Below are 27,735 nucleotides of genomic sequence, written 5' to 3' on the forward strand. Positions count from 1 at the left end.
TGTTCTTAAGGAGTTGTGCACTTCACAAACAAAATGACAGATTTAAATGCTTTAAAACCTTTATTTTATAGGCTGCTCGTTTGCAGTTGACATCTTGCTGATTCGAAGTAACTATGCACATGGGGAAATCTAGTAATTCCACACATTTTGTTTTGTGTATCCCAGCATATTAAAATATAGCAAATAAAAACAGACAGAAATGTATTTGCAAGTTTAGGAAAACGTGTAATTGCAGAAATGGTAGAAAAAACAAGGAATTATAATGAGAATTCACTGCAAAATCAGAGCATTTAATTGTTATTATTAGGATGTCCTTTTTAAATCAGTTGCAATTCTTAAAACTTATAATTTTACATATATTATTAATTTTATAGCTCCACCTGATAACGCACTGCCTGCAAATGTTATACTAGATTTTATGAATCAGTATATAATTCTATGTCTGAGTACATTGCATTAAGGTATCTTCATTGATTTTTTTATTCTTTTTTTATTTATTAATAAAAAACGTTATTTTTCTCTTTCAGGTTGATTGCGGCCTGATTGTGGTAGCTTACAAAGATGGCTCCCCTGCCCATTCACATTTTATGGACTCAAACCTGTGTTTGCACTACTGGAAGAAGTGGCTGTTACGCTTGGAGGAATATAACGAGAAAAAGGAAGAAAAGCAATAACAAAAGTTACTAATTAAGCAGTGGTAATGGCCCATCTCCAATTCATTCAGATTTTGTTACATGTCTATGAGGCACCATGCAGATTTCTTCGTGTGGTACAAATTTAATAATTATGGATTATTTAAAGGGACACTGAACCCAATTTTTTTTTCTTTCTTTCATGATTCAGATAGAGCATGCAATTTTAGGCAACTTTCTAATTTACTCCTATTATCAATGTTTCTTCGTTCGCTTGCTAACTTTATTTGAAAAAGAAGGTATCTAAGCTAAGGAACCAGCCAATTGTTTATTGGTGGGTGAATTCATGCACCAATCAGCAAGAACAACCTAGGCATCTAAACTTACATTCTTGTTTTTTTAAATAAAGATACCAAGAGAATGAAGAAAATTTGTTAATAGCAGTAAATTAGAAAGTTGCTTAAAATTGCATGCGCTATCTAAATCACAAAAGAAAAAAATTGGGTTCAATGTCCCTTTAAGAACATTGTATAAGGTTGCAAATAGCCATAAGATTTTATAAATGTATTGCTGGTAATATTGACAAATTAAAAATGTTTGCTACATAACTAAAGAGAATTACATTCTAAATTAATTTATAAAAAAAATGAAAGAAAGCCCTTCATGTGAAAGACTATTCCTATCTGAAGATATATTCAGTATCTGAATTACCATATGAATTTTTATATATATTTTTGAGAGGATTTTACATAATTTCTAAAATAATAAAAAATAAAACCAATGCAGAACAGTGCATATTAAAATATCTATCTAATCTCTTTCTATTTTTTCCTTTGTAATTAACCTACATAAAATACTATTTTGGTAAGCGTTCTTTAGCTTTTCTTTATCCATCACACTGAAATATTCTGGTTTTATAGGATACACATTAAGGGTTACAAAAAAAAAGAGACAAGACATCATTGAACATTATTGAAACACATTTTATACTTTGTTATACTATAAAACATCTGTTTAAAAGGACAGTATACTGTACCATTTTTTAGTTTTTAAATGTATTTTCAATGACTTGTTATATTAGCTGCAGAGTATAAAATGTATGAGAAATTGCATTTTCAGGTTTATTTGTGTAAATGAAATTGCTGGTTTTGTGCTTTGAAACCACAACCTATTACAATGGGTTGAGCTTGCAGGTAAAATGAGATCTCATTATGTTATCACTTTGTGCACACACACTTGCTTCCTCATTTTATATCCGTTTGTAAACTAAAGCTCAGTACAAAACAATGGAGGATTATAATTTTATTAGTTAAATCTTCTACATCCCACCGGGTGTGTTATTTCTTCTGCTAGTTGTGTTTACAGTGCCTGGCAATAGCCTGTACTTGAGTTTATAAACTTTCAGTATAGGTGGGGATACCACAGGCTAAATCTGCTATTTGAAATGCAGAAATAAGGGTAAAGGAGCCACTTGTAAACAATTTAATACACTCCAGCAGGTAAAATGGATAATTGGGAACAAATTAAAAGGGAGAAAATGTTTGGGTAAGCTGTCCCTTTAAAGAGGTTTTGGGCTATTTACAAGTAGTTCAGATATATAACACGTCAAATGAATCATAAATTGAACCAAGTTCACACAGACTCTAAACTAAAATTGTGTATAAAGATTTCTTGCAAAGAGTTAGACTTGTCTTGATTAGCGGTACTTTTTACTCAATGGTAGTCCCAGGTGAAACCTCCCCTTAGAAAACATCTGTGTGCAATGTTTTTTCTCTTGAACATCTAATGATTTCAAATATAGTAAAACAGAGTAAAACTTCCTTTACACCTCTGACTGTGTGATAAAGATGATGATGTGTTGTATTCCACAGTAAACACTTTGCTTGTTACCTGGTGAGGAAAATAAGGAGCTGAAGCACAATGGCATTATATTAAAGGACCATTAAAGGAATAGTCTAGGCAATTTTAAGCAACTTTCTAATTTACTCCTATTATCACTTTTTTTTCTTTGTTCTCTTGGTATCTTTATTTGAATGTAAGATTAGGAGCCGGCCCATTTTTGGTTCAGCACCTGGGTAGCGCTTGCTGATTGGTGGCTACACTTAGACACCAGTCAGAAAGCGCTACCCAGGGGCTGAACCAAAAATGAGACGGCTCCTATGCTTACATTCTTGCTTTTTCAAATAAAGGTAGCAAGAGAATAAAGAAAAAATTATTAAAGGAGTAAATTAGAAAGTTGCTTGCAATTGCCTGCTCTATTTGAATCATAAAGGTTTAATTTTGAATACACTATTCCTTTAAATATATTAGAATTGCATAATCGGCAAGTGCATAATAAATAGACAATATAAAAGCACTTTCTCAGAATTTTTAAATGAGCAGTAAACTCTGACAAATTTAAAAAGTTTCTTCAATTTGCCAATCTCTAGTATCATGTGACAGCCAGCAGCCAATCACAGACTTGTATAGTTACACATTGAACATTTGCACATGCTGAGTAGTAGCTGGATCCTCAAAGTATGCAAAAATGCTATGTAAATTTATATAATCAAACGCCTAGATTTAGAGTTTTGCGTTAGCCGTCAAAACCAGCGTTAGGGGCTCCTAACGCTGGTTTTGGGCTACCGCTGGTATTTAGAGTTAGTCATTAAAGGGTCTAACGCTCACTTTCCAGCCGCGACTTTTCCATACCGCAGATCCCCCTACGCCATTTGCATATCCTATCTTTTCAATGGGATCTTTCTAACGCTGGTATTTAGAGTCTTGGCTGAAGTGAGCGTTAGAAATCTAACGACAAAACTCCAGCCGCAGAGAAAAGCCAGGAGTTAAGAGCTTTCTGGGCTAACGCCGGTTCATAAAGCTCTTAACTATTGTGCTCTAAAGTACACTAACACCCATAAACTACCTATGTACCCCTAAACCGAGGCCCCCCCCCCACATCGCCGCCACTCTAATAAAAATTTTTAACCCCTAATCTGCCGACCGCACAACGCCGCAACCTACGTTATCCCTATGTAACCCTAATCTGCTGCCCCTAACACCGCCGACCCCTATATTATATTTATTAACCCCTAATCTGCCACCCCCAACGTCGCCGCCACCTACCTACAATTATTAACCCCTAATCTGCCAAACGGACCTCACTGCTACTATAATAAAGTTATTAACCCCTAATCCGCCTCACTCCCGCCTCAATAACCCTATAATAAATAGTATTAACCCCTAATCTGCCCTCCCTAACTTCACCGACACCTAACTTCAAGTATTAACCCCTAATCTGCCGACCGGACCTCACCGCTACTCTAATAAATTTATTAACCCCTAAAGCTAAGTCTAACCCTAACCCTAACACCCCCCTAAGTTAAATATAATTTTTATCTAACAAAATAAAATAACTCTTATTAAATAAATTATTCCTATTTAAAGCTAAATACTTACCTGTAAAATAAACCCTAATATAGCTACAATATAACGAATAATTATATTGTAGCTATTTTAGGATTAATATTTATTTTACAGGCAACTTTGTATTTATTTTAACCAGGTACAATAGCTATTAAATAGTTAATAACCATTTAATAGCTACCTAGTTAAAATAATTACAAAATTACCTGTAAAATAAATCCTAACCTAAGTTACAATTAAACCTAACACTACACTATCAATAAATTAATTAAATAAAATACCTACAAATAAATACAATTAAATAAACTAAAGTACAAAAAATAAAAAAAGAACTTAGTTACAAAAAATAGAAAAAGAACTTAGTTACAAAAAATAAAAAAAGAACTAAGTTACAAAAAATAAAAAAATAATTTACAAACATTATAAAAAGATTACAACAATTTTAAGCTAATTACACCTACTCTAAGCCCCCTAATAAAATAACAAAGCCCCCCAAAATAAAAAAATGCCCTACCCTATTCTAAAATAAAAATAGAAAAGCTCTTTACCTTACCAGCCCTTAAAAGGGCCTTTTGCGGGGCATGCCCCAAAGAATTCTGCTCTTTTGCCTGTAAAAAAAAAACCATACAATACCCTCCCCAACATTACAACCCACCACCCACATACCCCTAATCTAACCCAAACCCCCCTTAAATAAACCTAACACTAAGCCCCTGAAGATCTTCCTACCTTGTCTTCACCACTCCGGGTATCACCAATCCGTCCAGAGGAGGCTCCGAAGTCTTCATCCAAGCCCAAGCGGGGGCTGAAGATGTCCATCATCGGGCTGAAGAGGTCCATCATCCGGCTGAAGTCTTGATCCAAGCGCGGGCTGAAGAGATCCATCATCCGGCTGAAGTCTTGATCCAAGCGCGGGCTGAAGATATCCATCATCCGGCTGAAGTCAAGCGGCATCTTCAATCTTCTTTCTTCCGGATCCATCTTCATCCCGCCGACGCGGAACATCCTTCTTCACCGACGAACTCCCGACGAATGAAGGTTCCTTTAAGGGATGTCATCCAAGATGGCGTCCCTCGAATTCCGATTGGCTGATAGGATTCTATCAGCCAATCGGAATTAAGGTAGGAAAATTCTGATTGGCTGGTTGAATCAGCTAATCAGATTCAAGTTCAATCCGATTGGCTGATCCAATCAGCCAATCGGATTGAACTTGAATCTGATTGGCTGATTCCATCAGCCAATCAGAATTTTACTACCTTAATTCCGATTGGCTGATAGAATCCTATCAGCTAATCGGAATTCGAGGGACGCCATCTTGGATGACGTCCCTTAAAGGAACCGTCATTCGTTGGGAAGTCGTCGGCCAGGATGGATGTTCCGCGTCGGCGGGATGAAGATGGATCCGGAAGAAAGAAGATTGAAGATACCGCTTGATAGAAGACTTCAGCCGGATGATGGATCTCTTCAGCCCGCGCTTGGATCAAGACTTCAGCCGGATGATGGATCTCTTCAGCCCGCGCTTGGATCAAGACTTCAGCCGGATGATGGACCTCTTCAGCCCGATGATGGACATCTTCAGCCCCCGCTTGGGCTTGGATGAAGACTTCGGAGCCTCCTCTGGACGGATCGGTGATACCCAGCGTGGTGAAGACAAGGTAGGAAGATCTTCAGGGGCTTAGTGTTAGGTTTATTTAAGGGGGGGTTTGGGTTAGATTAGGGGTATGTGGGTGGTGGGTTGTAATGTTGGGGGGGTATTGTATGTTTGTTTTTTTACAGGCAAAAGAGCAGAATTCTTTGGGGCATGCCCCGCAAAAGGCCCTTTTAAGGGCTGGTAAGGTAAAAGAGCTTTTCTATTTTTATTTTAGAATAGGGTAGGGCATTTTTTTTATTTTGGGGGGCTTTGTTATTTTATTAGGGGGCTTAGAGTAGGTGTAATTAGCTTAAAATTGTTATATTTTTATAATGTTTGTAAATTATTTTTTTATTTTTTGTAACTTAGTTCTTTTTTTATTTTTTGTACTTTAGTTAGTTTATTTAATTGTATTTATTTGTAGGTATTTTATTTAATTAATTTATTGATAGTGTAGTGTTAGGTTTAATTGTAACTTAGGTTAGGATTTATTTTACAGGTAATTTTGTAATTATTTTAACTAGGTAGTTATTAAATAGTTATTAACTATTTAATAGCTATTGTACCTGGTTAAAATAAATACAAAGTTGCCTGTAAAATAAATATAAATCCTAAAATAGCTACAATATAATTATTCGTTATATTGTAGCTATATTAGGGTTTATTTTACAGGTAAGTATTTAGCTTTAAATAGGAATAATTTATTTAATAAGATTTATTTTATTTCGTTAGAATAAAATTATATTTAATTTAGGGGGGTGTTAGTGTTAGGGTTAGACTTAGCTTTAGGGGTTAATACATTTATTAGAGTAGCAGTGAGGTCTGGTCGGCAGATTAGGGGTTAATACTTGAAGTTAGGTGCCGGCGATGTTAGGGAGGGCAGATTAGGGGTTAATACTATTTATTATAGGGTTATTGAGGCGGGAGTGAGGCGGATTAGGGGTTAATAACTTTATTATAGTAGCGGTGAGGTCCGGTCGGCAGATTAGGGGTTAATAATTGTAGGTAGGTGGCGGCGACGTTGGGGGCGGCAGATTAGGGGTTAATAAATATAATATAGGGGTCGGCGATGTTAGGGGCAGCAGATTAGGGGTACATAGGGATAACGTAGGTTGCGGCGGTGTACGGAGCGGCAGATTAGTGGTTAATAATAATATGCAGGGGTCAGCGATAGCGGGGGCGGCAGATTAGGGGTTAATAAGTGTAAGGTTAGGGGTGTTTAGACTCGGGGTACATGTTAGGGTGTTAGGTGCAGACTTAGGAAGTGTTTCCCCATAGGAAACAATGGGGCTGCGTTAGGAGCTGAACGCTGCTTTTTGCAGGTGTTAGGTTTTTTTTCAGCCAGCTCAGCCCCATTGTTTCCTATGGGTGAATCGTGCACGAGCACGTTTTTGAAGCTGGCCGTGTCCGTAAGCACCGCTGGTATTTAGAGTTGAAGTGGCGGTAAATATGCCTCTACGCTCCCTTTTTGGAGCCTAACGCAGCCATTCTGTGAACTCTAAATACCAGCGGTATTTGAAAGGTGCAGGGGGAAAAAAGCACGTGTAGCTAATGCACCCCTTTGGCCGCAGAACTCTAAATCTAGCCGAAAATAAATTGGAAAGTCTCTTAAAATTGCATGCTCTATCTGAAACATGAAAGTTAAATTTTTACTTCAGTGTCCCTTTAAGTAAATAATTGTTAAAGAGACACTTGCTTCCTATTTAGGGCACAAAGATTCTTATGGATCTCTATTTAGATGAACATGTGTCAAATGGAGAGGACCCTGAGTGGTAATTGGTAATAATTGGTGATGGATGCAATGATGTTCACTCTCCTGAACTCCTGTAAATCATGAATATGTCTGTAGAGGACTCAGGATGGACTGGGAGAACTTTTGTGAGTTACGCTGAACAGCTGGAAGTAATACCACCCAAAGTCAGTATATTCCACAGCGTCAAGAACAGAGCGGGGCATCAGGATTATGTAGTGAGGAAACGTCTCTAGTTATATACTGCATAACTGTAAAATGGTAAGTGAGTGAGTATGAGAGTCTGGGTATTATTATTATCTCCTTATACTTTTTATTGCCTTGAATCCCATTACTCTCGACGGGGCCCTCTATCCACTTGATCTCTATAAACTGTAGCTTGTATAGTATACCATGCCTATGTTTATAGCGCTACAAATCTGTTGGCGCTCTACAAATAACTAATGATAATAATTATTATTATTTGGTACTATAATGGAATTGACCTATAAGCATTTTTCACTTTCTGGCATATCCATTTATGCTTTATTCAAGGATGGGGTGTTGTGCTACAAGTTTTATTCAGATTTTACTTTTATGTTTAATAAAGATATATACTTTTTTTGTTTATTAATAAGTGCTATTTTATACAGTATATATTGAGTTATATCTTTGAAAGCACTTGTAGTAGCATGTGCCGCAAATATATATATATATATAATGTCTTCTGTTTGACTAGATTTATCTACTATACTGCTATACCATGGGCCCCATATACTAAACCCTGTGTGGGTGGACAAGGTTTCAGATTTGGGAACCTGTCCTCCCGGCTTCGTGGCAAAAGGGCTGTGGTCGGATACTGTATGTCTGCTGCTCTTATGTGGTTTTCCACTAAAATTTGCATGTGCAGGGCCTGTCCATCACTGGGAATAAATGTGTTTGGGGTGATTTATCTTCTGACAAAACAAATGTACCACAATCTGTACCATGTCTACTAGAATCACAACCTGGTTATGAACAATACTATTAATTGTAATCCATTTGTATATGAACCACAGATATAACCTATACAATGCTTACTAAAAATCAGACCGATGTGTTAGTATGCTATAATAATGGTCATATATACAGGGAGTGCAGAATTATTAGGCAAATGAGTATTTTGACCACATCATCCTCTTTATGCATGTTGTCTTACTCCAAGCTGTATAGGCTCGAAAGCCTACTACCAATTAAACATATTAGGTGATATGCATCTCTGTAATGAGAAGGGGTGTGGTCTAATGACATCAACACCCTATATCAGGTGTGCATAATTATTAGGCAACTTCCTTTCCTTTGGCAAAATGGGTCAAAAGAAGGACTTGACAGGCTCAGAAAAGTCAAAAATAGTGAGATATCTTGTAGAGGGATGCAGCACTCTTAAAATTGCAAAGCTTCTGAAGCGTGATCATCGAACAATCAAGCGTTTCATTCAAAATAGTCAACAGGGTCGCAAGAAGCGTGTGGAAAAACCAAGGCGCAAAATAACTGCCCATGAACTGAGAAAAGTCAAGCGTGCAGCTGCCAAGATGCCACTTGCCACCAGTTTGGCCATATTTCAGAGCTGCAACATCACTGGAGTGCCCAAAAGCACAAGGTGTGCAATACTCAGAGACATGGCCAAGGTAAGAAAGGTTGAAAGACGACCACCACTGAACAAGACACACAAGCTGAAACGTCAAGACTGGGCCAAGAAATATCTCAAGACTGATTATTCTAAGGTTTTATGGACTGATGAAATGAGAGTGAGTCTTTTTCTTTTTTTTTTTTTTTTTTTTTTTTTTTTTGAAAGAAGTTTTATTGATATTCTATGTCAGATACAGAAAAAGGAAGAAAAACAGTAAATTGTTTCAACACAACAAATCCAGCAAAATATTATACATATTTATCTGCATACGTATTACACTAATTTCATCAATTCAGATAACATTTTTATCTTGATATAATGTCAAGTTTTACCTTCCAAACTATGTTACTAGTCATATCACTCCTTTCCAATTTTAATTAACAGAAAACAATACATAAGGAGCGAGAGCAAGAAAAAACAAATAAACATTCAAACTCACTTTCGATCACATGAGTAAATAATTACTCTTGTCAACATTTCAATATGGCGTAGATAATTTTTAACTTAACTCTTATTCAGTCGGGTATACTTCCCCCAAACCCCAAAAAAATAAAACCAACGCATATTCAAAAACAGTAAAATAAAAATACAACAAAAAAAAAAAAGGGGGGTATACCCCTCCCGCCTCCCCCCCCCCTCTCCCTATAGGACATCTATCCTATTCAAATAACCATTCTCCTCTAAGTCTACAGTTTTCTATGTATACTGTATTATCAAACTTTTTAATTATTCGTTTCTGTTCTTCTAAGTCTTGGGTTTTAACCCACCTTCCCCATTTATCAAAGAAGCGGGTGATATTAGTTTCAATATGGAACAAAGTATCTTGAAGTTCTATCAGGAATTGGTGGTGAATATTTTCCTTTATCAATATTAGAGTTGGAGTTTTAACTTTCTTCCACCCTTTTAATATAAGGTTCCTTGTTATTAAAATCACTAATGTTATAAATTTTCTAAACATTAAATGTTCTTTCTTATAGTGGAAAAAAATAACCTGATCTGCTTGTAGCGTGATTTGGGTCTCATATATCTTGCCTAGCCAATAGTTTATTTTCCCCCATAGTTTTTGTATTCTTGGGCATGACCAGAAACTATGTAGCAAGTTTGTACTTTGTTGCCTGCATTTTATACATAATGCTCCCTCTCCAGTGCCTCCCCACTTAGCGATTTTCTCAGGCGTGATATATACCATCCACATTATCTTAGTATGTTGCTCCCTCATAGGGATAGCTAGCGATGCCTCTTCTACCCTTTCTACACTTTTCAATATTATTTGTGTACTGAGGTTCTTAAAAAATACATCTCTCCATTTTGCGACCCCTAACTCTATATGCTGTTTATGATTTCTATTATTTATTAGGTTGTAGAGAAGTGAGATAGAGTATTTACCCTGTTTGATTAAATTAATGACCGGGATTAATGCTGTAAGCTCCCAGTTGTTTCCTTGCAGTTGCATTAGTTTCAAACAGTAGTGTCTGATTTGTAGGAAAGAGAAGAAGTGTCTGTCTGCCAGACTATATCTATTCCTAATTACTTCAAATTCTTCAACCTTCATTACCTCTTGATTAATTTTAACTAGTTGTATAGGTTTAGATAATCCCTTCTCTCTCCAGCGTGCGAAGGTTCCCGAAAAAAGACCCTGTTTAAACCCTGGATTTCCCTCTATAGACAAAAATTTAGTTGCAAAGGGCTTTAAGCCTAGAAGTTTGCATGTCCTATGCCAGGCCACTATTGTATCTTTGAAGAAGTCTATTTTTTTTAACATACTCTGGAAGATTTTTAATTTCTAAGTGAAGAACATTTTTTAAGCAGAACGGTTTTATTAAGCCGTTTTCTATGTCTAAGAGGGAGAAATGATTACTCTCCAAGAGCCAGTCTAAGGCAATCTTCGTAACCGCCACTAGATTATACATTTCAATATTAGGGAGCCCCAGGCCTAGAAATTCTTTTTTAAGGACTAGTTTTTGATAACTAATCCTGGGTTTCTTGCCCATCCATATATAATCTTTGATCGCAGAATTAATTATCTTAATCTCCTGTTTTTTGATTAAGAAAGGTATATTCTGAAACAAATATAGTAGCCTTGGAAGTGCAATCATCTTTAACAAATTTATTTTGCCGGAGATCGAGAGTGGGAGAGATTTCCATCTTTTAAGGGTTTCAGAAAATTGCCTTGCCCCGTTACAGATATTTAAAGAATACCATTCCATAGGATTATTAGAGATCTTAATCCCCAAATAAGTAATGTGTTTGCTTACTTCCCTGAAGATCTTGTCTTCTGATGTCTGTTTTTTTTGTAGCCACAAAACTTCAGATTTGTTTCTATTAATATTATACCCTGAGAAGGAACCATAATTATCTATGATTTGACAAATTTGATTAAAGCTTTCACAAGACTTTCTAGAAAATACCAAGAGATCATCAGCATATATAGCTAGTTGCACATTCTTACCTCCTACCTCTATCCCTTGTATCTTATTCCTCAGGGCGATCAGTAGAGGTTCTAGAGCTAAATTGAAGATTAGGGGGGACAGAGGGCATCCCTGTCTTGTCCCTCTTAAAAGAGGGAAATAAGATGTTTTATTATTATTTATAACAATTGATGCCCTGGACTCCCTATACAGCATCTCAATTGTGTTAAGGCATTTCCCTTCATACCCAAATTTTCTAAGAGCAGTGACAAGATGGTCCCATGTAACTGAGTCGAAGGCTTTGCTTGCATCCAGTGATATTATTGCAATGTCTTCTTTATTTATTTTCTTGTTGTATTTATTACTATACCAATGGTCTATAATTGTTAAGAAGACCTTCCTCAGATTAGTGTTTGAAGATCTTCCCTTCATAAATCCTGTTTGATCAGGGTGTATTATAGTATCAAGTGACCCTTGTATCCTTTTAGCTAATATACTGGTTAATATCTTATAGTCCATGTTCAAAAGTGAAATGGGCCTATAAGAATCAATTGACTGTGGATCTTTTCCTGGTTTAGGTATTACAATTATTGTGGACTCATTAAAGTCTGCTAACGGTTTTAACTGACCGTTCCAAAATTTATTCATCAAGATAGTTAACGTTGGGGTTATTTCATCATTCAAAATTTTATAAAACTCAGATGGCATACCATCTGGGCCTGCTGCTTTATTGTTCGCCATTGCTTTAATTGTCTGACTTATTTCTATTTCTGTAATGGGTTTATTAATACTATTTAACTGACTACTCTCCAAACGAGGATTTGTTAGTGAAGCCCAGAATTTTTCCTTCTTATCTAGATTTATGGGTTGTGTTGAGTATAGTTCTGAGAAATACTCAAGGAAAACTTTTTGTATGTCTTCGGTGCTTGTCCATATTTGGTCTTTGTCTTTAATTTTAGTTATAAAATTTTTAGTCTTATGGTTTTTATCTATACGAGCTAGGAAGCTGCCTACCTTATTCCCATACCTGTAAAACTGTGTACAAGTTTTTATATTCTCTTTGATTTCATTTTGTAATAAGTAATTATCTCTGTTTTTTTTAGCCTGTAAATATTTCTGCCAGTTGACCATATTTTTTTCCTGTATGTAGTTAGAGTATTTGTTAATTAAACAATTAGTTACCTGTTGTCTATGTAAGTTCATTTTTTTTTTTTAATCGTATTAGGTATGTTGTAATCTCTCCTCTAAGCACTGCTTTGGCGGCGTTCCAAAATATATGGGTTTTATCTAAAAAGCCTTCATTAAAACGTTTATAATCAGCCCACTTCTCTTTTAAAAAATTTATAAATCTGGTGTTTTTTATCAAGTATTTCGGGAAGAAGAATTGGTTACTCTTCCTATCCTTCTTCTTAAGATTCATCACGATTGCAATAGGGGCATGATCTGAGATTGTTAGCATATCTATATATATTTCTTGTATCGCGGCAAATGATTTCTCTGAGACCAGAAAATAATCTATCCTAGATAAAGTTTTTTTAGATTTTGAACAGCATGTATACTCCCTGTCTTCTGGATGCATGACTCTAAAGCTGTCTAAAATTGTTAGGTCTTGCTGAAATTTCTTTATTATATTAGATTCTCTCTTTCTCTTAGCTATTGTCGTTTTGTCCAGTGTCTTCTCCCCTGTTTGCGTTATACTATCTCTACATCTATCCAATATACTATTTGGGGCAATATTAAAATCTCCTCCTATGATTAGTGTGTTGCCAGAATATTTAAGTAATTTATCCCTCAATATCTGCCAGAATCTTATATCTTCCTCGTTTGGGCCGTATACATTACATATAACAAATTTTTTTTCCTCCACTACCACTTCCATTATAATGTACCTGCCTTCCTCATCTCGGATTAAGTTATCTATTTTATATTCTAGGTTTTTACTAAATAGTATAGCTACTCCTTTCTTCCTTTGATATCCTGGGGTGAATATGACTTCTTTAACCCATCCTCCTTTTAATTTAGCCGCCTCTTCTCCCTTCAAATGAGTTTCCTGTAGAAGTAATATGTGGGTTCCCAATTTCTTTGCGTACCTTAAGATGGCTTTACGTTTGATGGGTGATGTAATTCCATCTACGTTCCATGAAACAATTTTCAAACTCATTTTACCATTTTACTTAAGGTAAGGAGAAGAAGTTGGGAGATAAGAAGGGGGGGAGAAACCCACATAGCAGGGAGAGGAAGACAGAGGGGGGAAAAAAAAAAAAAAAACCCATATTTTAATTCTATACATTTGAGTTTCCCTAAAATAACTTTGACTGTAACCCCCCAATAAAAACACGCCCTCAGGCTATTTAAGTTTATAGCCATTATTTCACTATGAAAACCTATTAGACCTACAATGATCTTCCTACTTCTCCAGACTATCTCTATTATTTTCTAAGAATTTATTAACTTCGTCACTTTCAGTAAAAATTTTGTTTCCTTGCCTAGTTTGGATGCTAAGTCTAGCTGGGTACAGGAGTCTGGCTCGATATCCCTCCTGGATCAATTTCGTACAAATCGGAGCTAATGTACGCCTTTTATTTGATGTTTCATATGAAAAATCATTAAATAGTAAGATTTTCTTTCCTTTATAGTTAATTTCGCCATTTGCCTTTCTATAGGCATTCATGATTTGGATCTTTCCTTGGAAATTTAATAATTTCATAATAATCTGTCTATTCCCTTTATTTCTTCCTTCCTCATTCCTCTCTGGGCCTATTCTATGAATTCGTTCGATCACTATATCGTGATCTTCTGCTCTAATCTTTAATAGACCCATTAGCTCTACCTCAACAAATTTTTTAAGGTCTTTTTCTTGTATTTCTTCCGTTAGGCCAATGAGGCGTAAATTATTTCTCCTGGCCCTATTTTCTATGTCCTCTATTTTGTTTTTCATACTTTCAATTTGAATGGACATAGAGTGAAAGGCCTGTTCCCTCTGTATAGCCCCATCTTCAATGTCTGAGATTCTTTGCTCTACATTGTTTAGTCTGTTTGCAAACTGTTTGATCTCTAATGTTAGTGTGGAAATATTATTTTGTATCATCTCAACTTAGGTGTAAATAATGCGTCCAGTTGTTTTATTAACTCTTCATTATTCGAGTTCTGGATAAGACTTGTTTCAACTGCTCCCCCATGGGGTTCTAATGAAATTCTACTCCCCTTTCTTTCCTGGTTCTTATTTCTAGAGGACATATTTGGTGAGGTAGTTTTACTTTTATTTAAGTATTTTTCCATATATATATATCTAAAATAGAGTAACAAAATTATAGTGATTATATTTACTAGTGACAAACAAATTTTAACTATTCTCTTCCCTCTCCCTTTTCCCTAATTCTTCCTTTTCTTTAAAAAAAAAAAAAAAAACCTTAATCCAGAAATAATACTCTCAATATGTATCTATCAGGTCTTTTTGGTATTATGTCCTTTTACCTCTCTATTATTTTATTATAAATGGTGAGTTTTAATTTCTAAAAATTCCACTTATAGTCTTATCTCCAGCTGAGAAGTAAATTTAAACCTTCCCGCACTCCGTTTATACTCTGCTCACCCTCCCACAGTGCAGGAATTTATATAAATCACCTATATAGTACTTTAACCAATCCTATGTCTGGGGATCCACATGTATTCTCACAGTTATCATATTCAAAACCTTTTTGCTATGGTAGATTCACATGTATTTTCAGAGTTTTATCTCACATTTATCCGCCTAACATAGTAGTAAGTTCTGCTTCAGTATCTTATCATTAATCTCCATATCAATATCACTATTGGTCAGCAACAATGTCATATGTGGAATACACACAGTACTTCAATTATCCTTTAAGTCATATCATCATTATCAATAATACTCAACAGCATTACCACAGATAGAATATATACATTACTACAGTTAATCACTGAATCCTCAGTATCTATGCTGCAGAGTTCTTTTAAAGTCCTTAGGTGTATATGTATTCTCTTTTTTTTTTTTTTCTTATCCTATCCCCTTCTTTTTCTTTCCTTTTTCTCTTTTCTTTTTTCCTCCTTTTACATAAAGGGTATCTTAGGCCTTTTAATCAGTACTTCTCTGACGATTCTTTACTTATTTAGTGTTTTTAATGCTTATCCCAGCAACAGTCTCTGCTTTACTTAGTCCCTGGTTTCTTAAAGGTGCTGTAAAAAGTCTTTCACTATGGGTAGCAAAGGATCAGGGGGGGAGAGAAGACAGTCGTTGCCAGGTTCTACTCTCGCAGGAACCCCTTAATGCTTTAGCTGTGGATATTCACCTGGCCCTCCCCCCCCTCTCTCTGCCCAATTTTCCAAGCAGGCCCGAAGAAAACAGAAGCAGGATCCAAGAACAAAATAACAGTTAATAAGTTTTCACTTATCTTAGTTGTGGAGTGGTTTCAGCCTCCGTCGTTCTCTAGAGCAGCAAGCTCTCTCCTCCTTAGTTTCCCTTTTGCAATTTGGGACTTGACGGTAGACACAGTTGATGTTTACGCTCCGGTTCCCGTGGGACCTTCTGAGCCGGTGAACCGGTTGTCTTGTCACCTTGTTGTTTTCCCCAGGGGCGGGATCCTGGTGCCTGGGCGCTCTCACCGCTACTACCGCTCGCCACTCCCTTCGTGGGTCCCCGCGGCTAGCGTGTTCCTCCCGGTGATCGGGCAGCTACCTCCTCAGCGAGTTCTCTCAGCCTAGATCAGGCCAGCTGTCGGTAGCCACCGGTCTCCGTTTTGGCCTTTGCGAATCCTGGACGGGATTAGTTTCACCCGCCTATAGGCACTCAGCTTCTCAATATTGCCTCAGGCCTCCAGGTACAGACAGCGTTCTCCACACGCGACTGTGCACCTAGCCCCTCCTACCGGAAGTCCGCCCAAGAAAATGAGAGTGAGTCTTGATGGGCCAGATAGATGGGCCCGTGGCTGGATTGGTAAAGGGCAGAGAGCTCCAGTCCGACTCAGACGCCAGCAAGGTGGAGGTGGAGTACTGGTTTGGGCTGGTATCATCAAAGATGAGCTTGTGGGGCCTTTTCGGGTTGAGGATGGAGTCAAGCTCAACTCCCAGTCCTACTGCCAGTTTCTGGAAGACACCTTCAAGCAGTGGTACAGGAAGAAGTCTGCATCCTTCAAGAAAAACATGATTTTCATGCAGGACAATGCGTCATCACACGCGTCCAAGTACTCCACAGCGTGGCTGGCAAGAAAGGGTATAAAAGAAGAAAATCTAATGACATGGCCTCCTTGTTCACCTGATCTGAACCCCATTGAGAACCTGTGGTCCATCATCAAATGTGAGATTTACAAGGAGGGAAAACAGTACACCTCTCTGAACAGTGACTGGGAGGCTGTGGTTGCTGCTGCACGCAATGTTGATGTATGTCAGAAATGTATATTTGTGAATGTTGAGATGTTATATTGGTTTCACTGGTAAAAATAAATAATTGAAATGGGTATATATTTGTTTTTTGTTAAGTTGCCTAATAATTATGCACAGTAATAGTCACCTGCACACACAGATATCCCCCTAAAATAGCTATAACTAAAAACAAACTAAAAACTACTTCCAAAACTATTCAGCTTTGATATTAATGAGTTTTTTGGGTTCATTGAGAACATGGTTGTTGTTCAATAATAAAATTAATCCTCAAAAATACAACTTGCCTAATAATTCTGCACTCCCTGTAAAGTGAAATAAAATAATGTTCATATACCAATTTCTCTCAAGCAGTGTAATACAATGTCCACTGCTATTCTTTTCTACTACTGACACAGTCTTACTTTAAATATATAGCGCGTTTGTGGTTTGTGTGATCAGTCAATCTTCGTCCACTCAGGGTAGTAATCCATTGCTGAAAGTTTGTTGTGGAAGTCTCTTGTCACAGTGCAAGCTGTTTAACCCTCCTGGTCCCAACGTAATGCACTTAACTACAACAAAAAACAGTTTATCCATGACTCAAAGGCACTTTAATATACAAAGGAAGAAAACACTCTAAAATGCACACAATTAGATTTGCTTGTCACTATAGTAAACTACAGTCTCTGAGAGTTCCTTTACGCTCCTCCAGTCACTGCAGTTCCCCCCCTCCCCAGATTATATTACCTAAACGCGTTTCCTCTGCTAACTGCAGACTTTTTTTAAGAGCTTATTTCTTATAAGTTGTCTGTGCTTTTGTTGTTTTATTTTGGTGCTGTACCTTTGCCAACTCACAGGTGGCTGAGAGGGTAAGATGGAACGGTCAGCTGACTGCAACTTCTTACATTGTAGAAGGCAGTTTCGCATGAGTGAGCCGGCCACGCATTTGCAGCTCTGTACGTGGATCCTGTCAGTATATGGCCGGGTTATAATACAATATATTTACTAATTCTTTAAAACAAACCCCCAATAAAATGCATATACAAAACAATTAAAATTAATATAAATTCCTAAATTTATAAACACATTGAATTATATTTATAGAAAACCAGATTATGAATCAAACTATACATGATTAAACTGTTACAATATTCTTTACAACGCAAACCAAATGTACCTTTAGAATTAACTTTGTTTACAATATTCGCATTAAAGTATCACAATAAAACACCAGAATATGGATCACTAACTTTATCAGTGCTTAGTTAAAGGGACAGTCTAGTATAAATTAAACTTTCATTATTCAGATAGGACTTTTAATTTTAATCACCTTTCCAATTTACTTTTATCATCAAATTTGCTTTTTTTCTCTTGGTATTCTTAGTTTAAACTAAACATAGGTAGGCTCTTATGCTAATTTCTAAGTCTTTGAGGGCTGCCTCTTATCACATGCTTTTTAAATCTTTTTTCAACACAAAGAGACAGAAAGTACACGTGGGCCATATAGATAACTGTGTTCAGGCACAGGGGGTTATTTAAGATTTAGCACAAAACAATGCTAAATTTAAGACAATAGATAATAAATAGTCACAGTCATGTGATCAGGGGGCTGGAAGAAGGTTCCTAGATACAAGGTAATCACAGTGGTAAAAATTATATAATAACTGTGTTGGTTATGCAAAACTGGGGAATAGGTAATAAAGGGATTATCTATCTTTTAAAACAATAACAATTCTATGGTAGACTATCCCTTTAAACAATAGAACAAATTACTTTAACAGCCAATTTCTATGCCAAGTTATCTGAGCTCAAATGAATTCTTATCAGCTACAATTAAGGCAAGTTCCAAAATATATATAGTTGCATATTACTTAATGCACACCAGAGAGATTTACTTACAATAATAGGCCTGACTTAGAAATATGAAATACAAAGGACCTTTGTTTAGCAAATAAATTATTTAGCAATAGTGACTAGTTAAGACTACGCAGGACTATGGATATAACTTAAAATACAAATTGTGCCCTTTTAAAATTACTAACTGCAATATAGTTATAGTTACCAATACCTTTTGATTTAAATATTATATTTATATGTATCAATCGTGTATACTTTACCAATAATAACCAAATTGATATTTCAGCTTCCAGAACTTCTTGTTTCACCTCATATGAATAAGGGTATTGCAATATGGATAATAAAAGGTAGCCCAATTTTGCTTATGGTGACTGTGTTCCAAGGCAGCAAGTTATCAGTCAAAATTCAGCAGCCGACAGCCAGCCAGCCTCTTCTATCCTCTTTTATGAGGTTATATCACGTGATAATCCCCTCCCTTTATTATTCTAATCATCTGTGAAATGATATGATAGGCCCTCGGAGCTTGTCTCTGATTCGCCCTTGTGGAGCTTGTCTCTGAATCGCCCTTGGATCTGAACATCTCATAGGTTATTTTGGGAAACGCCTCCCTGAGTAGCCAAATGGCTTTTGGTTGTAATACCATTTTTGAACTATAGGTGGCAGCAGATAACTAGAAATGCAGTTTTATCATCAATGCTGCTACAGTCTAATATAGATTCATATATATATATATATATTTTTTTTTTTTTCAATGTATTATATTTTCTAGTATTAATGTGTCACATGTTCCATGTGTAGTGGACCACTTCACACCACTCATCCTGAGCATTTCAAGACCAGACATGATATATTTCTCATAATATAAAGTAAATCGTATACATTTAAAATATATGGGTATTTTAAAGAATTTTAATACCCTGAGCATGGATCTAATTTATATCTCAGTTATCATCTTAATATCACATACATACCTTGAGATCAGCAATCCGATGTCATTTCACATAATTATATTTATATTTTTCATTTAGCAGACATTCACATTTAATATTATACAAACAGACAATTTCATATCAATTTATTCATACCTATTATTTAATAGTCTGAGGCACATATTTAATGTTTGAAAACTATATATATGATTTGTCCATACTTAGGATCCTTAAGACTTCTATGTTTTCAAAAATACATAAGTTAAGACATGTTGAAATCTGGATTCTTAGGTTTTCAGCTTCCAATATTACCCTTCTTAGGCATAGACAATCTCCCAGATTCATGTGTTCATATTTAATATGTTGTCTGAAAAAAAATATATATATATATATATATATATATATATATATAAATATATATTCATTTGAGTATCTTAAACTACATGAAAATTAGGCATAATTTCTTTACCTGAGATTTAGTTTCCCATGTCAGTAGGTAACTTGAGTTCAGATGTCCTATGTGTATTTAGTTGGTTCAGGGGCAATTAACAGGTCTGTGCTAATTACTATATTCCTGGCTTTAGTGATGTTTATCTAATTTATTCACAGACTCTTGTCTCCAAACTGCTAATATTTACCTTGAAGTGGCCACTGGCCTTACCTTATACAAGGCTCTAAACCTTTTGTTCTCTCCTGTGTAATTTTGCATATTGAGTGGGGGAGGATTGAACTTTGAAGTGTAGTTAGCCAGGCATTTAATGTCTCATGATCTTATAATTGCAATATCACAGAATGTGTCCAGTAATAAAATAAGCATTATCAAATTTAATATTTGATAGATTGTATCCTTATTTTATCTTATTTTATATATATATATATATATATATATATCTACTGACATTCACAGATACCCTGACAAGCCCCATGTTTTTTGTACATATCCAGATGTTTTGGAATGGAACTCAGTTATTTAAAAACTATACTGTTTTGAACAAAATACTTAGGGCCCGATAACGAGTGTAGCGCAAACATTTGCACCCGAGCGATAAGCGATTTATTGTGGGTGTTTGCGCTCGTCAGGCTTACCGCTCGTATTACGAGTTAAAAGAAAACCTGATCGCTTGAGTGCAATCACGATTTATAGTAGAATCATTACTGCGACTTTCGAGCTCTAGTAAACTTTTTTGTGAAACTAAAAAGTGTCACAAGTCATATCAAAAATTCATTATAATGCACAGTTACACTTATAATAACATCATCTAATAAAAATTATTTTAAAAACAAATTGCACAAAAAAAGTTATAAGGGCTCAAAGACAGGGCCGTCTTTAACACAGGACAAAAGGGGCAGCTGCCCAGGGCCCAGTCTTTGTTGTGGGGCCCAAGAGTCCATTTTGGTTCATGCTAGGCAGACTGCTGATGTCATGTGACATGGGGGGCACACAGTCAGTCCTAATACTGTCACAATCAAAAGTTCTTTGCTTATATTTATTTGTGAGAAACTGTGCCAGACCGTGCTAGTGCTGTTTTAGGTGTGCACTGTGTAGCACCAAATGCTAAGCCCTAACTCGGCATCCAGCCAATCCCACTGCATCAAAAAAGATCCTGCTTGAGTTACCACTGTTACCAGGTAACTTCTCTGGTGGTGGGGATTGTTCAGGGTAGGGCTTACTGTATGCACATGCAGCAGAATGCTGGAGCGGCAGGCACGTGAGGAGTTGGACATCTGTGAAGCTGCAGACACTGCTCTCTTCAGTCTTGAGGCTGTGTGACTCATCTCACACTGTATCCCTGCAGCCTTGGACAGACAGCATCCATTCTGCTGGTCCCCTTAGCCCTGCTTTTTCTGCTGTGGCCCTCAGATCAACTAACTGAAGTTTGTTAGGAGAACAGTGCTTTGTAGAAAGGTGTCAGTGGGAAGAATAAGTGAGTGCACACACACACACCCCTCCACCATGCAGCATTGTCTAGTGCAGGGTGAGAGGGAACCTAGCAAATAAGTGACATGTGCTGCTGTAGCTGATGTAATAGTGCCATGCTGATACTTCACACATAAGGTAAGTGAGAGGGAACTTGTACCTAGCAGAGAAGTTACATGTGCTGCGTGGCTGATGTATAGTGTCATGCTGATACTTCACACATTAAGGTAAGGTTTATTTTTATGGATTTTTTCTCTCTGTCTCAGATTTTACAGCTTCCCATAGTAGTTCTGCTGTTTCAGGTAGTGAACTTATATTTGTCTGCACCTCCATGATCCTCCTCAGTCTTTACTTTGCTCCTGTTGGCTGCCCTAAATCTCTTTAACTAGTCCTAAATCTCTTTAACCAACTAACCTCACACCAGAATCACATTTATAATTATCAGCTTGATTGATTAGATAGATGATCCATAGCTGATCTTGTTCTCCCTAAATGTCAGGATTCCCCCCTTCCCCCTTACAGGTCAGACACACATCAGTATAAGGCACAGTGCACACATACTTTGTATTTTTAATATTGGCCCCAGTACAGATTGCTAGAGCCTTTTCCACTTTCATTGGAAATAAAAAACACCCCATCTATATGAATTCTGTGAGATGCCATTTAGTTGTCGTTTATTTAACGTGTGCTGTTTGTTAAGCCAAGTGTGGTTATATTATATATGTATGCTCTAAAGTATGTGTGTGTAAGAGGGAATGTGTGTGTATGTAGTATTTGTATATGTACATGTATATAAATATATATTGTGTACATAAATTTGTGTGTGCACTGTAGTGTGTGTTTGTGTGTGCATGTATATGTGTATGCTCTGGAGAGTGTGTTTGTACATGTATATGTGTGCTCTATAGTGTGTTTGTATGTATATGTATATGCTCTGGAGAGTGTGTTTGTGTGTACATGTATATGTGTGCTCTGGAGAGTGTGTGTGTACATGTGTATGCTCTGGAGATTGTGTGTGTATGCTGTGTAGTGTGTGTTTGTGTGTATATGTGTATGCTCTGGAAAGTGTGTGTGTACATGTGTATGCTCTGGAGAGTGTGGGTTTGTGTATGCTCTGGAGAGTGTGGGTTTGTGTGTACATGTGTATGCTCTGGAGAGTGTGTGTTTGTGTGTACATATATATGTGTATGCTCTGTAGTGTGTGTGTGTATAAGTATATGTGTATGCTCTGTAGTGTGTGTGTATAAGTATATGTGTATGCTCTGTAGTGTGTGTGTATAAGTATATGTGTATGCTCTGTAGTGTGTGTATGTATAAGTATGTGTATGCTCTGTAGTGTGTGTACATGTATATGTGTATGCTCTGGAGAGTGTGTTTGTGTGTACATGTATATGTGTGTGCTCTGTAGTGTGTGTTTGTGTGTACATTGTGTGTACATGTATATCTGTATGTTCTGGAGATTGTGTGTACATGTGTATGTTCTGGAGATTGTGTGTACATGTGTATGCTCTGGAGATTGTGTGTACATGTGTATGCTCTGGAGATTGTGTGTACATGTGTATGCTCTGGAGATTGTGTGTACATGTGTATGCTCTGGAGATTATGTGTATATGTGTATGCTCTGGAGATTGTGTGTATATGTCTATTCTCTGGAGATTGTGTGTGTATGAGTATGCTCTGGAGATTGTGTGTGTATGTGTATGCTCTGGAGATTGTGTGTGTGTATGAGTATGCTCTGGAGATTGTGTGTGTGTATGAGTATGCTCTGGAGATTGTGTGTGTATGTGTATGCTCTGGAGAGTGTGTGTTTGTGTGTACATGTATATGTGTATGCTCTGTAGTGTGTGTGTGTACATGTATATGTGTATGCTCTGTAGTGTCTGTGTGTATATGTATGCTCTGGAGAGTATGTGTTTGTGTGTACATGTGTGTGTGTGTGTACATGTGTATGCTCTGGAGTGTGTGTGTGTGTGTTTGTGTGTACATATATATGTGTATGCTCTGGAGAGTGTGTGTGTGTATATGGGTTAGGGTAGTTTGATTGGTTAGGCATTCCCTTGGTATTCATGAAAGTGGTAATTTTGCTGTACAGTGGCTGTCTAAACAATAAATATGTAGTGACTATCCCAAAACTGGTGAGATGCTTTTAGGGGGGGGGGCTCAAAATAAATTCTTGCACTGGGGCCCTGTAGACATTCGGTCCACCACTGATTTTTTGCTATGCGATGCTGTGCATTGCATTAAATTTTATGTACTTAAAAAAAATATATACGGTATAATATATAAATAAATTAAAAACCAACATTTAATTAATTAATTAATTAATTAGTAAATAAATATATTAAATTAATCCACAGTGGAGGAATTTATAAATGTATTTACTTAATAGTACTGCTTAAATCCAGTTTCACATATTTCATATTTTTCTAAAAATGATTAGCCCAGCAGTGGATGATCCACTGCTGGGCTAATCATTTAAAAAAAAAAATATAAAATAAATGAATGTAGTTGTTTTTTGGGATGTGTGGGTCGAGAGCAAAATTGCATGGTGGGTTGGGGGGGAGGGGGGAAGAAAATGTTTGCCCAGGGTCCAGTCAATATTAAAGACGGCCCTGCTCAAAGATATGAGATCTCATGTGTTAGAGAAAAAAAGGCAGGCAAAGGGCTTTAACATTGAGATACATACAGATACATGTCTAAAGATGGCTATATATGTATAGACAGTGGATATAAAAAGTCTACACACCCCTGTTAAAATGTCAGGTTTCTGTGATGTAAAAAAATGAGACAAATATAAATCATTTCAGAACTTTTCCCACCTTTAATGTGACCTATAAACTGTACAATTAAATTGAAAAACAAACTGAAATCTTTTAGGTGGAGGGAAGTAAAAGCATATTTATGCAATATTCATATTTAATAAAGGTTTTAACTATGTATTTACTGTAAATATCTCACATTCCAATGTTCTTCACACAGCAGGATATGTTCTATGTATTTTAAAATAGATATTCCTGTATACATCTGTATATATTGTATATCATGTGTGTGTATATATACAGTATATACTGTATATATATATTGTTTTAGTGGTATAAATATATATTGAACCAGGTTTGCGTGAGAGTGGGGTGTTTTTTCCCCTTTTTATTTCTCCATTGACTTCTGGGAGAATACGTGAACGCGCACGTGATATTCTAACTTCTGCTTTTTGTGCTCATTGGGTAAGTGCGTTTACTTTCAACTCGTAATACCAGCACAACCTGAAGAGCGCAAAAAGCTTACTTCTAGCGCAATTAACGCTTGAGTGGGAGCGTTAATTAGCGCTCCACTTGTAATCTGGGCCTTAGTATTAAGGGGTCGATTTATCAAAGGCTTCACAAGCCTTTCAACCCCATACGACTGCAGGTTCTCACAAGAGAACCTGCACGCCATATTTAACAAGCAGAGGTAATCAGACCACTGCTTTCCTAACCTTTCGCCACCTCTAAAGTGGCGAATTCTAATCTCCCCGGTATAGTCCAACCTTTCTTTCATGATTCAGATAGAGAATACAATTTTAAAAAACTTTAAAGTTTACTTCTATTATTTAATTTGCTTCCTTCTCTTGTTATTCTTTGCTGAAAGCTTTATCTAGGAAAGCTCAGGAGCAGCAGATAACCTAGGTTCTAGCTGTTGATTGGTAGCTGCATATATATATATATATATATATATATATATATATATATATATATATAATAAGGACAAGTAATAAGCACTCACTGGATTTAAGCACAGCACACTATTTACTGAAGAAGGGGTGAATGCCCCGAAACGTCACTGCCTAATAAATAGTGTGCTGTGCTTAAATCCAGTGAGTGCTTATTACTTGTCCTTATTGAATATTATGTGAAGCACCCTGGTCTATGTCAGGGTTGGCAAGTGAGAGTGCACTACTTTGGATCCAGTATATTATATATATATATATATATATATATATATATATATATATATATATATATATATATATATATATATATATATATATATATATATATATTGATTGTGATTGGCTCACCCATGAGTTCAGTTAGAAACCATTAGTGCATTACTGCTACTTCAACAAAGGATACCAAGAGAATTAAACAAATTAGATAATAGAAGTAAATTAGAAAGTTGTTTAAAATTGTATTCTCTATCTGAATCATGAAAGAAAAAATGTGGGTTACATGTCCCTTTAAGTAACATTTATAAATAACAAAACATGTTTTAATATTAGAAAGTATTACACTGCCCCCCATCTGGCAACTTCATAATGTTACCGGCTTGGCAAAATTTCCTTTGGATATCACTGCATGGAGATGATGGTAAGCTTCCTTGACAAATTAATTATATTTTTTACACTGACCATGTGTTATCTAGAAACATGGAATTCTCTAATTTTAAGAATGTTGTTTTAAAAGTGTACTTTTGTTTTTTGTGTGGCTGCAATAAAGTTAGAGGAAATTGATTCCAGCATCATGATTTGAGCATCACTTTAAAGAGTGTACTAAGTTTCATGAAAACATTGTTTTGTGTATTTAGCTATCTTTTTTATGTATATATTTTTTAGGTTTTTGGCATGTTACAGTAAAGAAATATGGCATAACCTGTTACGGAGATTAATACACAAACAGATCTGAATACTTGGTATGCAATCTGTTTTTGGGGTAAACTGTTGGCTAAAAATACTGTGCTAGTCTAACTCTACCATAAGGACCACCTATTTCACTATGCAATGTATGTTGTTTTTATTATAATTTTATTAGTCTGAGACTTTCTTGCCTGCCAGAAATCCAGGCATTGCAATAAAAAGAGCTATATTATGCTCCTGCAATTGTATGTAAAATAAGAAGTGTGTATTCTATTTTTCTTTTGATTAAACCATCATCAGTACACATGTGGCAACTAGGGATCGGCTATCTGTGCTGCACTTTCACAAGAATGAATCTGGCTCTAAAAGCTAACGAAGCATCCAAATGGCCATGCCTAATGGGAAACCCTGTAGCCTACCAGTAAGAAATAGTCACTGAGCAAATATTCATTATATGTGAGAACACATTTGACACTACATTTATTTTAACTAAAGTCACAGCAATATAATTGTTTTTATGTTGTATGTAATTGAGCACTGTACAAACACATTACAAAGCATAAGATTCACACTGATTTGAATGTATGTTTTTTTATTTGTTTGTTAACACTGCATCAATAACACTGTTATTATTATTATTTTTAGCACATTTGTATTTATTATTACTCACCATTTGTGATACTCTGTGTCAGTTTGCGCATTTTTGTTCTTCCAGTATCTTGATCTTGGCTTGGCTTGTAACCATTCTTTTGCTCTCTGATTTAGTAACTATTTCATGTTTGGGTTTGACCCTAGCTAAAAATTGACTTCACCTGTGCTGCTCAGTTTGGATCCTGGCTTACTTTTACCTGACTCAGGGCCCTGAGATGATCTAAAGGGTTGATGATCTAAATGGCCCTTAGTTATAAGGCTAGGTTGGCGAGACTATTAAATAATGCTCACCAGTACTTCTATTTCCCTGGTGGAATGATCTAATACAGGGTATCTCACTAAGGGGCATTTACTGCATTTTTGTATGGGGAGGCTATGCATACATATAAACAAAGTGCAAAAAAAATGTATTTCAAAAATCATACAAAACGAATAATTGAACCATTCACACAAAAATATGCAGAATAAAAATTGTATTGTTAAGGTGCATCAAAAATCGTAACAAAATTCTTCACCAAAAATCGTCTTAAGAAAAAAAATTATGTAAATTATTTATGAAAAAATCGTATTAAATATGCACAGCATAAATCGTAATTGAAGTACACCGGATGTGCAAAAATCACTTAGAAATTAGTATATATGGGGGGCGTGTCCGAACAGCGATCTGGAGCGGTCGCACTTTTCCATAGCTCCTGTTGATTATTTGATAAAAAAAAATCATTTTACAGTGACGTCACATCATTTGCCATTTATACTGTTATACTGCTCAGAAGAGCTCTATACCTCAAGCGATTTTGCTGTATTTGTGACACTAGAGCCCAGTATCAGACCAAGGAGGCCTAAAGCGGGGGCTTATAGTCAGCGCCACCCCCTTCTTTGCCTAAATTGAGCACAAATTCACCCTTGTACCTCTATCTCA

The 27,735-nt window shown here is 36.2% G+C and overlaps 1 protein-coding gene across 2 annotated transcripts in view; it reads left to right on the top strand.

Moving 5' to 3' along the window:
• MGME1 (mitochondrial genome maintenance exonuclease 1) overlaps window positions 1-27,735 on the top strand; it is a 66,695-nt gene that overhangs the window by 24,304 nt on the left and 14,656 nt on the right. The window contains exon 5 of one of the 2 annotated variants that reach the window (XM_053711989.1): window positions 528-697. In XM_053711989.1, the coding sequence (XP_053567964.1) occupies window positions 528-674 (147 nt within the window). In that variant the 3' untranslated portion in view covers window positions 675-697. Of the gene's footprint in view, window positions 1-527; window positions 1,089-27,735 lie in introns of those variants that run through there. The other variant, XM_053711988.1, reaches the window with a different exon arrangement.

Source organism: Bombina bombina, chromosome 4, assembly GCF_027579735.1.
Source record: "Bombina bombina isolate aBomBom1 chromosome 4, aBomBom1.pri, whole genome shotgun sequence".
In the NCBI taxonomy this organism is placed as follows: domain Eukaryota; kingdom Metazoa; phylum Chordata; class Amphibia; order Anura; family Bombinatoridae; genus Bombina; species Bombina bombina.